At 42.3% G+C, this 14,627-nt stretch overlaps 1 protein-coding gene across 3 annotated transcripts in view; it reads left to right on the top strand.

Moving 5' to 3' along the window:
* Positions 1-14,627, top strand: part of LOC115108614 (cordon-bleu protein-like 1) — a 53,702-nt gene that overhangs the window by 24,051 nt on the left and 15,024 nt on the right. For 2 of the 3 annotated variants that reach the window (XM_029633173.2, XM_029633165.2), the window contains one exon: positions 12,303-12,500. In XM_029633173.2, the coding sequence (XP_029489033.2) occupies positions 12,303-12,500 (198 nt within the window). Of the gene's footprint in view, positions 1-404; positions 725-12,302; positions 12,501-14,627 lie in introns of those variants that run through there. The other variant, XM_029633181.2, reaches the window with a different exon arrangement.

The raw sequence follows: 14,627 nt of genomic DNA, 5'->3' as shown, positions 1-14,627 counted from the left end.
GCAGGTGTGCATGTGATCTCATTTGTTGGCAGGCTGGCTTATGGGAGTTAGATCCACACGCACTTGCTGATGTGACTTCAGAATGAGTCACTTCAAAGAAGCAGGGCATGGTGGTAAGTGGTCTGTGTCTTTCGGGTTAATGAAAAGCAAATGCATACAAATGAACACCTGATTCAAGCATTTGGAATGCGTCCCAGGCACGCTGTTGGACAGGCTCTATAAGGCGGACAGACGGCTAGCGGACACGGTGGTGTGAACTGGAGGATATGAGAGGAAGTTGACCAACATGCTGTGAATGTGATGGATGGCAGGGCTGTGTTGTGTTGCGTTCGGCTGCAACGCAGTGTGCAGGGAGGTAAAGTAAAGCTGATTAGCCCTCTGCTTATTACTAGCTGTGGGGGAGCTCTCTTTCTCTCTCTCTCGGTCTCTCTCTCTCTCTCTTTGAACGGAACTGAATCTCCACCGAAACATCATGCTTAAGAGCTTTCTGCGACTGACAGACGGAGGGGGCCCACTGTGAGGCGATTTTAAAATAAAGGAGACTACAGGTTTTCTAATATCATGGCCTGGGCGTGGCTTTAAGGTAGGCCCGGTCTACTCTGCCCCAGCCGTTTCTTATTATACCTCAGTGGCTCCAACAGGCATATCGTAGCAGAGTCTGTCTTTGAACCCAGGGGAGATGGCAGGTATTTAAGAGGGGATAACTCAACACTGAGGCCAAGAGGTAAGGAGGCGTTTCTCGATAATGATTGGTGGAGAGGATCTGTTTTTAGGATGAATGTGTCATGTTCAAACAGGCATCCAGCATCGGAAAAAGAGAGTACAGGATTCACTTGAGGCACTCTAGATCTGTCTAGATCTTCTTATAGCAGCACCCTGGCTTGCTTTTGTTGCATTGTTTATTAACGAATACACTGTTGAAGAGGAACGTAATGGGTAGATGTGCCTTCAGTCTTAGGGTCTTAAAAAAAAGAAGGTAATAGCTAGGTAATAATTGAGTTAATTAAGACCCAATGTGGCCCATGTTATTTTTTCCGTCATACAAGAACGTTGTACGATACATTGGTTTGAGTGGATAGTTACTGGTTGTAGTTTGCCTTGATTCAAGAGTTTTGCTGAAGTGGGGAGCGTACAGTAGAGTTTCTGTTAACCCTGCAGTGGCATGTGTGAGCCTGTACAGTAGAGTCAACAATGAATGTTGTCGGTGGTTTCTTAAAATACACAGGGTGTTGTCCGGAAGAGGGCAGGAAAGCCTGTGAGTTCATGCCACTACTGTGTGTTATCTGATACACTGTCTGGCAACTGGCAAGTACTTAAGTATAGTAAAAGTACTTGTCTACAAAGGTAAATTAATGGTAATGGGTCAATCTCTTGGATGTATGTACCTATATATAGTTGAAAGATTTTGAGCTTTGTACTTCAACCCACCTTTCCCAAGGGACCTTTAGGCTACGCACCAACCATTAACTGACTACAACAGCGGGAATGCTTGCTAATCTTCACGCATCAACCCTGAGTTAACCAATCCCATGTATTTACCGACCGTAACTTCAGCTGGACAAGACTGACTCCACGGACTCTTGTAGCATAAACAATCTGTTGTTTTCCCCATCAAGTATGAACTATGTTTCCCTCAGGGTTTCCCATTGATGATGAAACATTTCATGAAAGAGATTGAAAGGGTATTTCACGGGAACATTCCTATGTTCCAGCTTTAGTAATGCATGGTGGAATGTAAAGAATTTAGACTGCTTTTATGGGGATGTTATTTTGCCGCCTTTTTATTGCATCAAAAAATATATAAGAATGGCATATCAGGATATAACTTGTTTTAAAAATGATAACATTCCCTGGAGAGTGTGTTTAATGCAGGCCAGTAATCATACTGTACTTCACTGTGTGAGTAACCATCAAATCAAATCAAAATCAAATCAAATTTATTTATATAGCCCTTCGTACATCAGCTGATATCTCAAAGTGCTGTACAGAAACCCAGCCTAAAACCCCAAACAGCAAACAATGCAGGTGTAAAAGCACGGTGGCTAGGAAAAACTCCCTAGAAAGGCCAAAACCTAGGAAGAAACCTAGAGAGGAACCAGGCTATGTGGGGTGGCCAGTCCTCTTCTGGCTGTGCCGGGTAGAGATTATAACAGAACATGACCAAGATGTTCAAATGTTCATAAATGACCAGCATGGTCGAATAATAATAAGGCAGAACAGTTGAAACTGGAGCAGCAGCACAGTCAGGTGGACTGGGGACAGCAAGGAGTCATCATGTCAGGTAGTCCTGGGGCACGGTCCTAGGGCTCAGGTCCTCCGAGAGAGAGAGAAAGAAAGAGAGAATTTGAGAGAGCATATGTGGGGTGGCCAGTCCTCTTCTGGCTGTGCCGGGTGGAGATTATAACAGAACGTGGCCAAGATGTTCAAATGTTCATAAATGACCAGCATGGTTGAATAATAGTAAGGCAGAACAGTTGAAACTGGAGCAGCAGCATGGCCAGGTGGACTGGGGACAGCAAGGAGTCATCATGTCAGGTAGTCCTGGGACATGGTCCTAGGGCCCAGGCCAGTTGAAACTGGAGCAGCAGCATGGCCAGGTGGACTGGGGACAGCAAGGAGTCATCATGTCAGGTAGTCCTGGGGCATGGTCCTAGGGCTCAGGTCCTCCGAGAGAGAGAAAGAAAGAGAGAAGGAGAGAATTAGAGAACGCACACTTAGATTCACACAGGACACCGAATAGGACAGGAGAAGTACTCCAGATATAACAAACTGACCCTAGCCCCCCGACACATAAACTAATGCAGCATAAATACTGAGTTGGTTGCCTGCTGCCCAGCCCCTTCAGTAGATCCATTTAGAGGAGTGAGTAGCAGCCAGTTAATGGCTCCTCTGTCTTGTAAATGATGCCCAAGCAAAGACTAGGAAGTAGCCTAATCATCAACGGTACAACACTATAACGGTCAACCTCCGTGGAATGATTTGGAGTCGCATAGTCATTACTGTTGAATTTCTATGGGCTGTCTCTCTCTCTCTCACATGCGCACACACACACACAAAGGCATCTAAGGTATTTGAAAATCAGTAGCAGTACCTGGATATTATGCTTTTTGAACTGCCGTTCTATTTGTGCATTGTCTCAGACAATAATGTAAGGAACATGCACGGGCAACAAATGCGGGATAATGAAAATACAATATGCCGCCTTGTGTGTTGACTGGTTATGTTTAGTTCTTACCTTCTTTGGGTAGACCGTATGCAGACCATCCTGCAGCTGTACAGTACCAGGTGTTAGCAGAGGGAGATTCCACTCAACATCTGTTTTCATATGTCACACTGTAAATCAATTGTTGGCCCCAGACGGACAGTAACTGATGGTTGGCAACGGTACCCTGTGAGTTCATGCCACTACTGTGTGTTATCTGATATACTGTCTGGCAGCTGGCAAGTACTTAAGTATAGTAAAAGTACTTGTCTACAAAGGTAAATGAATGGTAATGGGTCAATCTCTTGGCTGTATGTACCTATATATAGTTGAAGTCAGAAGTTTACATACACCTTAGCTAAATACATTTAAACTCAGTTTTTCACAATTCCTGACATCCAATCCTAGTAAAAATCCCTGTCTTAGGTCAATTAGGATCACCATTTTATTAAGAATGTGAAATGTCAGAATAATAGTAGAGTGATTTATTTCAGCTTTTATTTCTTTCATCACATTCCCAGTGGGTCAGAAGTTTACACTCAATTAGTAATTGGTAGCATTGCCTTTTAAATTGTTTAACTTGGGTCAAACGTTTTGGGTAGCCTTCCACAAGCTTCCCAGAATAAGTTGGGTGAATTTTGGCCCATTCCTCAGAGCTGGTGTAACTGAGTCAGGTTTGTAGGCTTCCTTGCTTGCACACACTTTTTCAGTTCTGCCCACACATTTCAGAGGACATTTCTCCAAAACGTACGAATGTTGTCCCCATGTGTAGTTGCAAACCGTAGTCTGGCTTTTTTGTGGTGGTTATGGAGCAGTGGCTTCTTCCTTGCTGAGCGGCCTTTCAGGTTGTCGATATAGAACTTGTTTTTACTGTGGATTTAGATACTTTTGTACCTGTTTCCTCCAGCATCTTCACAAGGTCCTTTGCTGTTGGTCAGGGATTGATTTGCACTTTTCGCACCAAAGTACGTTCATCTCTAGGAGACATCTCTCCTTCCATTTTTTGAACCTTTATTTAACTAGGCAAGTCAGTTAACAAGACATTTGTGGAGTGGTTGAAGAACAAGTTTTAATGACTCCAACCTAAGTGTACATAAACTTCTGACTTCAACTGTACATACACATGTTCTCAGAAGTGTCTGAATATGGCTACTGAGAAAAGCAGGACTGTTTCATAAACTGAACAATATTATATTTGTCTTTTAAGCACTTGACTATGAATTAATGCTATATTGGCACCTGCTTTTTGTTTTCAGAGTATATTTATTTATTTATTTGATTTCACCCCTATTTAACCAGGTAGGCTAGTTGAGAACAAGTTCTCATTTGCAACTGCGACCTGGCCAAGATAAAGCATGGCAGTGTGAACAGACAACAACACAGAGTTACACATGGAGTAAACAATAAACAATAAACAAGTCAATAACATAGTAGGGGAAAAAATTAATCTATATACATTGTGTGCAAAAGGCATGAGGAGGTAGGTAATAAAGGAGTGAATAATTACAATTTAGCAGATTAACACTGGAGGGATAAATGATCAGATGAACATTTGCAGGTAGATATACTGGTGTGCAAAAGAGCAGAAGAGTAAATCAAATAAAAACAGTATGGGGATGAGGTAGGTAAATTGGGTGGGCTATATACCAATGGACTATGTACAGCTGCAGCGATCGGTTAGCTGCTCAGATAGCAGATATTTAAAGTTTGTGAGGGAAAAAAAGTCTCCAAATTCAGCGAATTTTGCAATTTGTTCCAGTCACAGGTAGCAGAGAACTGGAAGGAAAGGCGGCTAAATGAGGTTTTGGCTTTAGGGATGATCAGTGAGATACACCTGCTGGAGCGCGTGCTACAGGTGGGTGTTGCCATTGTGACCAGTGAACTGAGATAAGGCGGAGCTTTACCTTGCATAGACTTGTCGATGAATATGTAGCGAGGGCCAGCCGACTAGAGCATACAGGTCGCAGTGGTGGGTGGTATAAGGTGCTTTAGTAACAAAACGGATGGCACTGTGATAAACTGCATCCAGTTTGCTGAGTAGAGTATTGGAAGCTATTTTGTAGATGACATCGCCAATGTCAAGGATCAGTAGGATAGTCAGTTTTACTAGGGTACGTTTTGCGGCGTGAGTGAAGGAGGCTATGTTGCGAAATAGAAAGCTGACTCTAGATTTGATGTTTGATATGAGTCTGGAAGGAGAGTTTACAGTCTAGTCAGACACCTAGGTACTTATAGATGTCCACATATTCTAGGTCGGAACCATCCAGGGTGGTGATGCTAGTCGGGCGTGCGGGTGCAGGCAGCGAACGGTTGAAAAGCATGCATTTGGTTTTACTAGCGTTTAAGAGCAGTTGGAGGCCACGGAAGGAGTGTTGTATGTCATTGAAGCTCGTTTGGAGGTTAGATAGCACAGTGTCCAGGGAAGGGCCAGAAGTATACAGAAAGGTGTCGTCTGCGTAGAGGTGGATCAGGGAATCGCCCGCAGCAAGAGCAACATCATTGATATATACAGAGAAAAGAGTCGGCCCGAGAATTGAACCCTGTGGTACCCCCATAGACTGCCAGAGGACTGGACAACATGCCCTCCGATTTGACACACTGAACTCTGTCTGCAAAGTAGTTGGTGAACCAAGCAAGGCAGTTATTAGAAAAACCGAGGCTACTGAGTCTGCCGATAAGAATATGGTGATTGACAGAGTCGAAAGCCTTGGCCAGGTCGATGAAGACGGCTGCACAGTACTGTCTTTTATAGAAGGCGGTTTTGATATCGTTTAGTACCTTGAGCGTGGCTGAGGTGCACCCGTTACCGGCTCGGAAACCGGATTGCACAGCGGAGAGGGTACGGTGGGAATCGAGATGGTCAGTGATCTGTTTGTTGACTTGGCTTTCGAAGACCTTAGATAGGCAGGGCAGGATGGATATAGGTCTGTAACAGTTTGGGTCCAGGGTGTCTCCCCCTTTGAAGAGGGGGATGTCCACGGCAGCTTTCCAATCCTTGGGGAGCTCAGATGATACGAAGGAGAGGTTGAACAGGCTGGTAATAGGGGTTGCGACAATGGCGGCGGACAGTTTCAGAAATAGAGCCTTGAGCGTGGCCCAGCTGATTTGTATGGATCCAGGTTTTGCAGCTCTTTCAGAACATCTGCTATCTGGATTTGGGTAAAGGAGAAGCTGGGGAGGCTTGGGTGAGTAGCTGCGGGGGGGCGGAGCTGTTGGCCGAGGTTGGAGTAGCCAGGTGGAAGGCATGGACAGCCGTTGAGAAATGCTTGTTGACTTTTTGGATCATCATGGATTTATCGGTGGTGACCATGTTACCTAGCCTCAGTGCAGTGGGCAGCTGGGAGGAGATGCTCTTGTTCTCCATGGACTTTACAGTTTCCCAGAACTTTTTGGAGTTAGAGCACAGGATGCAAATTTCTGCTTGAAAAAGCTGGTCTTTGCTTTCCTGACTGACTGCGTGTATTGGTTCCTGACTTCCCTGAACAGTTGCATATCGCGGGGACTATTCGATGCTATTGCTATAACAGTAACACTGTTTTAACTTGTAGTTAAAATGTCTCTTAAATGTTGTTTCCTATGTGTGGAAAGAAACTAAATCTTGGCATCATTTTGGTGAGGAGATTGTGTCTCATTCCCATAATCACTTTGCCATAAAACTTTGACACATGAAATCTGGACTTTGTGGCCTAGCCTGGTGTGGACCACTGTAGTGTCTGTGTCTCTATTTTAGCTGGGGGCATCTGTTAACAGGATCGGACCCTTTTTTAATAATTATTTGCCTAAAATGACATACCCAAATCTAACTGCCTGTAACTCAGGCCCTGAAGCAAGGATATGCATATTCTTGGTAACATTTGAAAGGAAGCACTTCGAAGTTTGTGGAAATGTGAAAGGAATGTAGGAAAATATAACACAATAATGGATCTGGTAAAAGATAATACAAAGAAAAAAACCTGTTCTTTTGTATTTTTTTGTACCGTCTTTGAAATGCAAAAGAAAGGCCATCATGTATTATTCCAGCCCGGCTGCAATTTAGATTTTGGCCACTAGATGGCAGCAGTGCGTGTGCAAGGTTTTAGACTGATCCAATGAACTATTGCATTTATGTTCAAAATGTTGTATCATGACTGCCCAAATGTGCCTAATTGGTTTATTAATAACTGTAAGTTCTTAACTGTGCACCCTCTTCAATAGCGTGGTATTATTTCACTGTAATAGCTACTATAAATTGGACAGTACAGTTAGATTAACAAGAATGTAAGCGCTTTCAACCAATTTCAGATACAGTGGGGCATAAAAGTTTTTAGTCAGCCACCAATTGTGCAAGTTCTCCCACTTAAAAAGATGAGAGGCCTGTAATTTCCATCATAGGTACACTTCAACTATGACAGACAAAATGAGAAAAAAAATCCAGAAAATCACATTGTAGGATTTTTAATTTATTTATTTGCAAATTATGGTGGAAAATAAGTATTTGGTCAATAACAAAAGTTTATCTCAATACTTTGTTATATACCCTTTGTTGGCAATGACAGAGCTCAAACGTTTTCTGTATGTCTTCACAAGGTTTTCACACACTGTTGCTGGTATTTTGGCCCATTCCTCCATGCAGATCTCCTCTAGAGCAGTGATGTTTTGGGGCTGTTGCTGGGCAACACGGACTTTCAACTCCCTCCACAGATTTTCTATGGGGTTGAGATCTGGAGACTGGCTAGGCCACTCCAGGACCTTGAAATGCTTCTTACGAAGCCACTCCTTCGTTGCCCAGGCGGTGTGTTTGGGATCATTGCCATGCTGAAAGACCCAGCCACGTTTCATCTTCAATGCCCTTGCTGATGGAAGGAGGTTTTCACTCAAAATCTCACGATACATGGCCCCATTCATTCTTTCCTTTACACGGATCAGTCGTCCTGGTCCCTTTGCAGAAAAACAGCCCCAAAGCATGATGTTTCCACCCCCATGCTTCACAGTAGGTATGGTGTTCTTTGGATACAACTCAGCATTCTTTGTCCTCCAAACACAACGAGTTGAGTTTTTACCAAAAAGTTATATTTTGGTTTCATCTGACCATATGACATTCTCCCAATCTTCTTCTGGATCATCCAAATGATCTCTAGCAAACTTCAGACGGGCCTGGACATGTACTGGCTTAAGCAGGGGGACACGTCTGGCACTGCAGGATTTGATTCCCTGGCGGCGTAGTGTGTTACTGATGGTAGGCTTTGTTACTTTGGTCCCAGCTCTCTGCAGGTCATTCACTAGTTCCCCCTGTGTGGTTTGGGATTTTTGCTCACTGTTCTTGTGATCATTTTGACCCCATGGGGTGAGATCTTGCGTGGAGCCCCAGATCGAGGGAGATTATCAGAGGTCTTGTATGTCTTCCATTTCCTAATAATTGCTCCAACAGTTGATTTCTTCAAACCAAGCTGCTTACCTATTGCAGATTCAGTCTTCCCAGCCTGGTGCAGGTCTACAATTTTGTTTCTGGTGTCCTTTGACAGCTCTTTGGTCTTGCCCATAGTGGAGTTTGGAGTGTGACTGTTTGAGATTGTGGACAGGTGTCTTTTATACTGATAACAAGTTCAAACAGGTGCCATTAATACAGGTAACGAGTGGAGGACAGAGGAGCCTCTTAAAGAAGAAGTTACAGGTCTGTGAGAGCCAGAAATCTTGCTTGTTTGTAGGTGACCAAATACTTATTTTCCACCTTAATTTGCAAATAAATTCATAAAAAATCCTACAATGTGATTTTCTGGATTTTTTTTCTTCTCATTTTGTCTGTCATAGTTGAAGTGTACCTATGATGAAAATTACAGGCCTCATCTTTTTAAGTTGGAGAACTTGCACAATTGGTGGCTGACTAAATACTTTTTTGCCCCACTGTATGTAATGAAAAGAGCAGGTGTTCATAATGTTTTGTACACTAAGTATATATGTTAAACACCCAGTCGTTAAGTCTATTTGTTCTGTCGTTTGTTCTAAAGGTTCCATTACAGCAATACTGGCTGGCAACGTTCTTATCCCTTGCTTGCTAGCCAACTACGGCTAACTTACAGTCACATCAAACAGTGCAGCCAGAATAACAGTAGCTGCATTTTGCATTTGCTTAAGCTGTTTTCTAGTGATATTTATTTAGATACATCTACAGTGGGAAATATGAAAACCGATGTTGAGTGGAATCTCCCTCTGCAAACACCTGGTACTGTACAAATGTGCAACGCATCTGCAGGAGGCTGTGCATAAGGTCTACCCAAAGAAGGTATGAACTAAACATCACCAGACAACACACAAGAAGGAATATTATATTTTAATTATCCTGCTGCTCGATTAGGATCATGGGAAATGCCATCAAAAAGCCATTTGTTGCCCCTGCATGTTCCTTACATTGTCTGAAAGAATGCACAAATAGGATGCCATAGCCTAATGTCTCTAAATGTGTTAAATGTATAGATTATTTTAGTTAAGCATTATTTGCATTTCTCATACTGTAGTGTAAAGTATCCCTCTTTGAAGGACAAAGTGTTTGACCTTTTATCAAGAAATGTCTTCCTTTTAAAAATACATGCATGTTTTCTTTGGCTGACTGTGTTAGCAGTGATTGGCCACACATTTCTGGTGGCAGATGGTCAGACTTTTCTCGACACAAAATCTTAAAGGTCCAATGCAGCCTTTTTTTTTCTTAGTATCAAATCATTTCTGGGTAACAATTAAGTACCTTACTGTGATTTGTTTTCATTAAAATGGTCTTAGCAAAGGGCAATTTCTCAAGTAAGAATTTTGCTAGGAGTGGTCTGAGTGGGGAGGGGAAAACAGAAAATGAGCTGTTATTGGCAGAGGTTTGGAACTATCCTTCTTATTGGTTGATTTAACTAATTTACTACACAGTGATGTCACCATGGAAGGCCAAAACTTCATCCCTCAAAAAAAAGCTGTCTTCAAACAGCTCTTACACAATTTTACAGTATTATTCCAACCTCGTGTGTGTGTGTGTGTGTGTGTGTGTGTGAACTCAGCAAAAAAAGAAACGTCCCGTCACTGTCAACTACGTTTATTTTCAGCAAACTTAACATGTGGAAATCTTTGTATGAACATGACAAGATTCAACAACTGAGACATAAACTGAACAAGTTCCACAGACATGTGACTAACAAAAATGGAATAATGTGTCCCTGAACAACGGGGGGGTCAAAATCAAAAGTAACAGTCAGTATCTGGTGTGGCCACCAGCTGCATTAAGTACTGCAGTGCATCTCCTCCTCATGGACTACAGTTCTTGCTGTGAGATGATACCCAACTCTTCCACCAAGGCACCTGCATGTTCCCGGACATTTCTGGGGGGAATGGCCTTAGCCCTCACCCTCCAATCCAACAGGTCCCAGACGTGCTCAATGGGATTGAGATCCGGGCTCTTCGCTGGACATGGCAGAACACTGACATTCCTGTCTTGCAGGAAATCACGCACAGAACAAGCAGTATGGCTGGTGGCATTGTCATGCTGGAGGGTCATGTCAGGATGAGCCTGTAGGAAGAGTACCACGTGAGGGAGGAGGAGGTCTTCCCTGTAACGTACACCGTTGAGATTGCCTGCAATGACAACAAGCTCTGTCCGATGATGCTGTGACACACCGCCCCAGACCATGACTCACTCTCCACCTCCAAATCGATCCCGCTCCAGAGTACAGGCCTCGGTGTAATGCTCATTCCTTCGACGATAAATGCGAATCCGACCATCACCCCTGGTGAGACAATACCGCGACTCGTCAGTGAAGAGCACTTTTTGCCAGTCCTGTCTGGTCCAGCGACGGTGGGTTTGTGCCCATAGGCGACGTTGTTGCTGGTAATGTCTGGTGAGGATCTGCCTTACAACAGGCCTACAAGCCCTCAGTCCAGCCTCACTCAGCCTATTGCGGACAGTCTGTGCACTAATGGAAGGATTGTGCGTTCCTGGTATAACAGGTGTGATGTTCAGTTGTACCGATCCTGTGCAAGTGTTGTTACACATGGTCTGCCACTGCGAGGGCGATCAGCTGTCCATCGTGTCTCCCTGTAGCACTGTCTTAGGTGTCTCACAGTATGGACATTGCAATTTATTGCCCTGGCCACATCCTTTGTCCTCATGCCTCCTTGCAGCATGCCTAAGGCACTTTCACGCAGATGAGCAGGGACCTTGGGCATTTTTCTTTTGGTGTTTTTCAGTCAGTAGAAAGGCCTCTTTAGTGTCCTAAGTTTTCATAACCGTGACCTTAATTGCCTACCGTCTTAACAACCGTTCCACAGGTGCATGTTCATTAATTGTTTATGGTTCATTGAACAAGCATGGGGAACAGTGTTTAAACCCTTTACAATGAAGATCTGTGAAGTTATTTGGATTTTTACGAATTATCATTGAAAGTACCTTACTGTGATTTATTTTTTTTGCTGAGTTTATATAAAACACAGGAAAATCTAGTTTTTGTCTGCACTGCCACATATCCTAATAATAATAATAATAATAGCTCATTCAATGATTAGAGGGGAGATTGTTGGTTTTTAAAGACAACAGTAAAGCGAACAGAGACATGGGCAGTGTTTACACAGGCAGCTCAATTCTGATTATTTTCCCACTAATTGGTATTTTGACCAATCCGATCAGCTCTTTGGGTAAAGACAGCCTTAGCTCACAATCCTTTAATTTTCTGTTTCAAATGTGTTATCCTTGCCTATGCTGCACTGTCCTCAAGCCTAATCGATCACACTTGAGTGTCTTGTGACTTGTTTGCAAAGGGAACCCAAGCTCTTTCATCTAATAGCGGCTTACTTTAAGTTGGGAAGGAATCATTCCTTTCATGCTATTTCATGCAGTGCCGTAACATAGTCATGTCTGATGAAATTTCCTTTTTTGATCTATTGTGGATGGTTCTACTCTTTTTTTTCCTGACAAATATTACCCAGAGCCCCTGCACCATATTTTTCTACCACTTCAATGTTACCTACATTTGGGTGCCATCAGGGAAATGTGTTTTTACGTCGTATTGTTTCTGACCGCAACAGGCTGATAATATTAAGAGTTGAAATGATTGTGTGAGGCTCATCTTGTCCCTTTGCTTTTTCCTACCGGCAGAGTGTCAACCAAAAACAAGGCCCCATCTCCCCCAGTATCAGTGAAGGGGCTGGATGGTGCAGGCCTCTCCCAGAGACACTTTGTATCAGCATTTCCTCAGATGACCATGGACCAGAAGGAGAACCAACTTGAACAGGACCTGACTCTGGTTGTGGTTCTGCCAGGCGGAGTGGAGAAGACAGCCACTGTCCATGGCAGGTGAGACTAGGTCTTAATTCTCAACTGGCACCCTATTCCCTACTTAGTGCCTGAGTCATTCCATCAATGTTGTATTTATTATTTATCCCCCATTACTCTTCCTGTGGACCAGCAAAATTTAAGGCCGTTTTATAAAATAAATAAAAAACATGACAATACATTCACAGATTTCACAACACACTGTGTGCCCTCAGGCCCCTACTCCACCACTACCACATATCTACCGTACTAAATCCATGTGTGTGTATAGTGCGTATGTTATCATGTTTGTATGCATGTGACAGTGCCTATGTTTGTTGATTCACAATCCCCGCTGTTCCATACAGTATTTTATTTTTTAAAATCTGTATTTATTTTATTTTATCAAATTTTATGGCTTGCATCAGTTACTTGATGTGGAATAGAGTTTCATGTAGTCATGGCTCTATGTAGTACTGTGCGCCCGGACTTGGGGACCGTGAAGAGACCTCTTTTGGCATGTCTTGTGGGGTATGCATGGGTGTCCAAGCAGTGTGCCAGTAGTTTAGACAGACTAATTAGGTGCCTTTTGAGTAGTGTAACTTGGTAAAAAAAAAGAAGTTTTGATTTCACCTAATCTTTACATTCTGTTACATGTTCAACTTCATAAAAACAAGTTTTCCCATCTCAATTGCCTATTAAGTGCCAAATAAAGTAACAGGGTTGACAACATCTTAAGTCTGTTATAAATCCCCTCATGACAGGGGGAATTGAAGCTTGTTGTGTGAAACAGGGAGGGGTAATTGAATGCAAGCTTCACAACATTATTTTTGTTAAAAAATGTCCAGCCTGTCTATCTATGTGTAACAGGTTTGACATGTTATGCTCGACCCGCTCTGTTTTCTCTGTTTTTCAACACAAAAACCCAGAAAATAGCCCAAAAGAGTAGAACCAGCTCACCTGCTTTTACACTATGATTTGACTATTAAAATATTTTTTAAATGAATAGTTCCAACATATTAAAACAATCTTCAGAAATTACTTTGTCAAAGAAACAAACATGACCACTGCTTTACAATGAGGGGGAAATCTTGGAGACATGTTGGGGATAAGTGGTTTAACATTTTAAATTAAGTCACAGAGGATGCTTAGAGAGACATGTCAAAATTTATGAATTTTGGCACTTTAGCAAGTCTTTATTCATATCAAAAATCTGATTTATTGAATTTTCCATGTGGTCTATATTAAAGATCACTTAATTTAGTATAAGACTTTTATATTTCTATATTTGTGCACAATTTCTACTTAAAATATCAAAAGTCACTAATTTTGTGGAATGACTTGCCTATGTGCCCTGGTCAACAGAAGTGCAGTAAATAAATAAAGGAAGTGTCTCACTGTGACTAAACACCAACAAACTGCTCCCAACCTTCCCATCTTGTTAAGACATCCAAGACATCCCATGATTCCAAGGTGAAGCATGATCTAAATTCATTTGGACCAATTCTTATGCGAGTGTCATATATTCCAAAACACATTTTCGATTCATATTACTTTTTGGTATATACGATTACACGAATCCTTCTAACATAACGTGATCTTTCCACGGCTCTAATTGAATGTAGCATTTCTTTGAGTCAGATATTGTAGGTGGCGCAGTAAAAACGTTGGTTTTGGTTAACAATACTTGCACCATTAAATGCACTAAAAAGTTGCATGATGTGGCTGGTTCCTTTTCATTTGCTAAGGTAGAATAATATTATTTGTGTTTTCGGCACAGTTTATTATGGTAGAACTTAGATTTAAATTTTGATACAAGCCCACTGCACATATATCTTATGAAGTCTGGTCTGTGGAGCTTTCACCCACACCAATTCAGCTGAGACCAACACGCCTAACCAGACAAACATGAGATTAATATCTTACAGTCAAAAGGGCTTAGTTGTTTTTCAGAACAAGGACTTTGTGTCCTGATATGAAACTACAGACCCACACTGTTCACTCTCCATCAAGTTTACTCAAGATATTATTATTCTAGTTTTGCAAGACGCAATCGCACTCCGTTGGTATATTTTGCCCTTTGCCCTCTCAAGCTATAATCGAGACCAACTTTAATATAAAAGGATTAAGCATCTAATTCTTCAACCTCTTTTCATTTACAGAGTACAG

Source organism: Oncorhynchus nerka, linkage group LG3 (genome assembly GCF_034236695.1).
Source record: "Oncorhynchus nerka isolate Pitt River linkage group LG3, Oner_Uvic_2.0, whole genome shotgun sequence".
Classification (NCBI taxonomy): domain Eukaryota; kingdom Metazoa; phylum Chordata; class Actinopteri; order Salmoniformes; family Salmonidae; genus Oncorhynchus; species Oncorhynchus nerka.
This window is presented reverse-complemented; position numbering and strand designations above follow the sequence as displayed.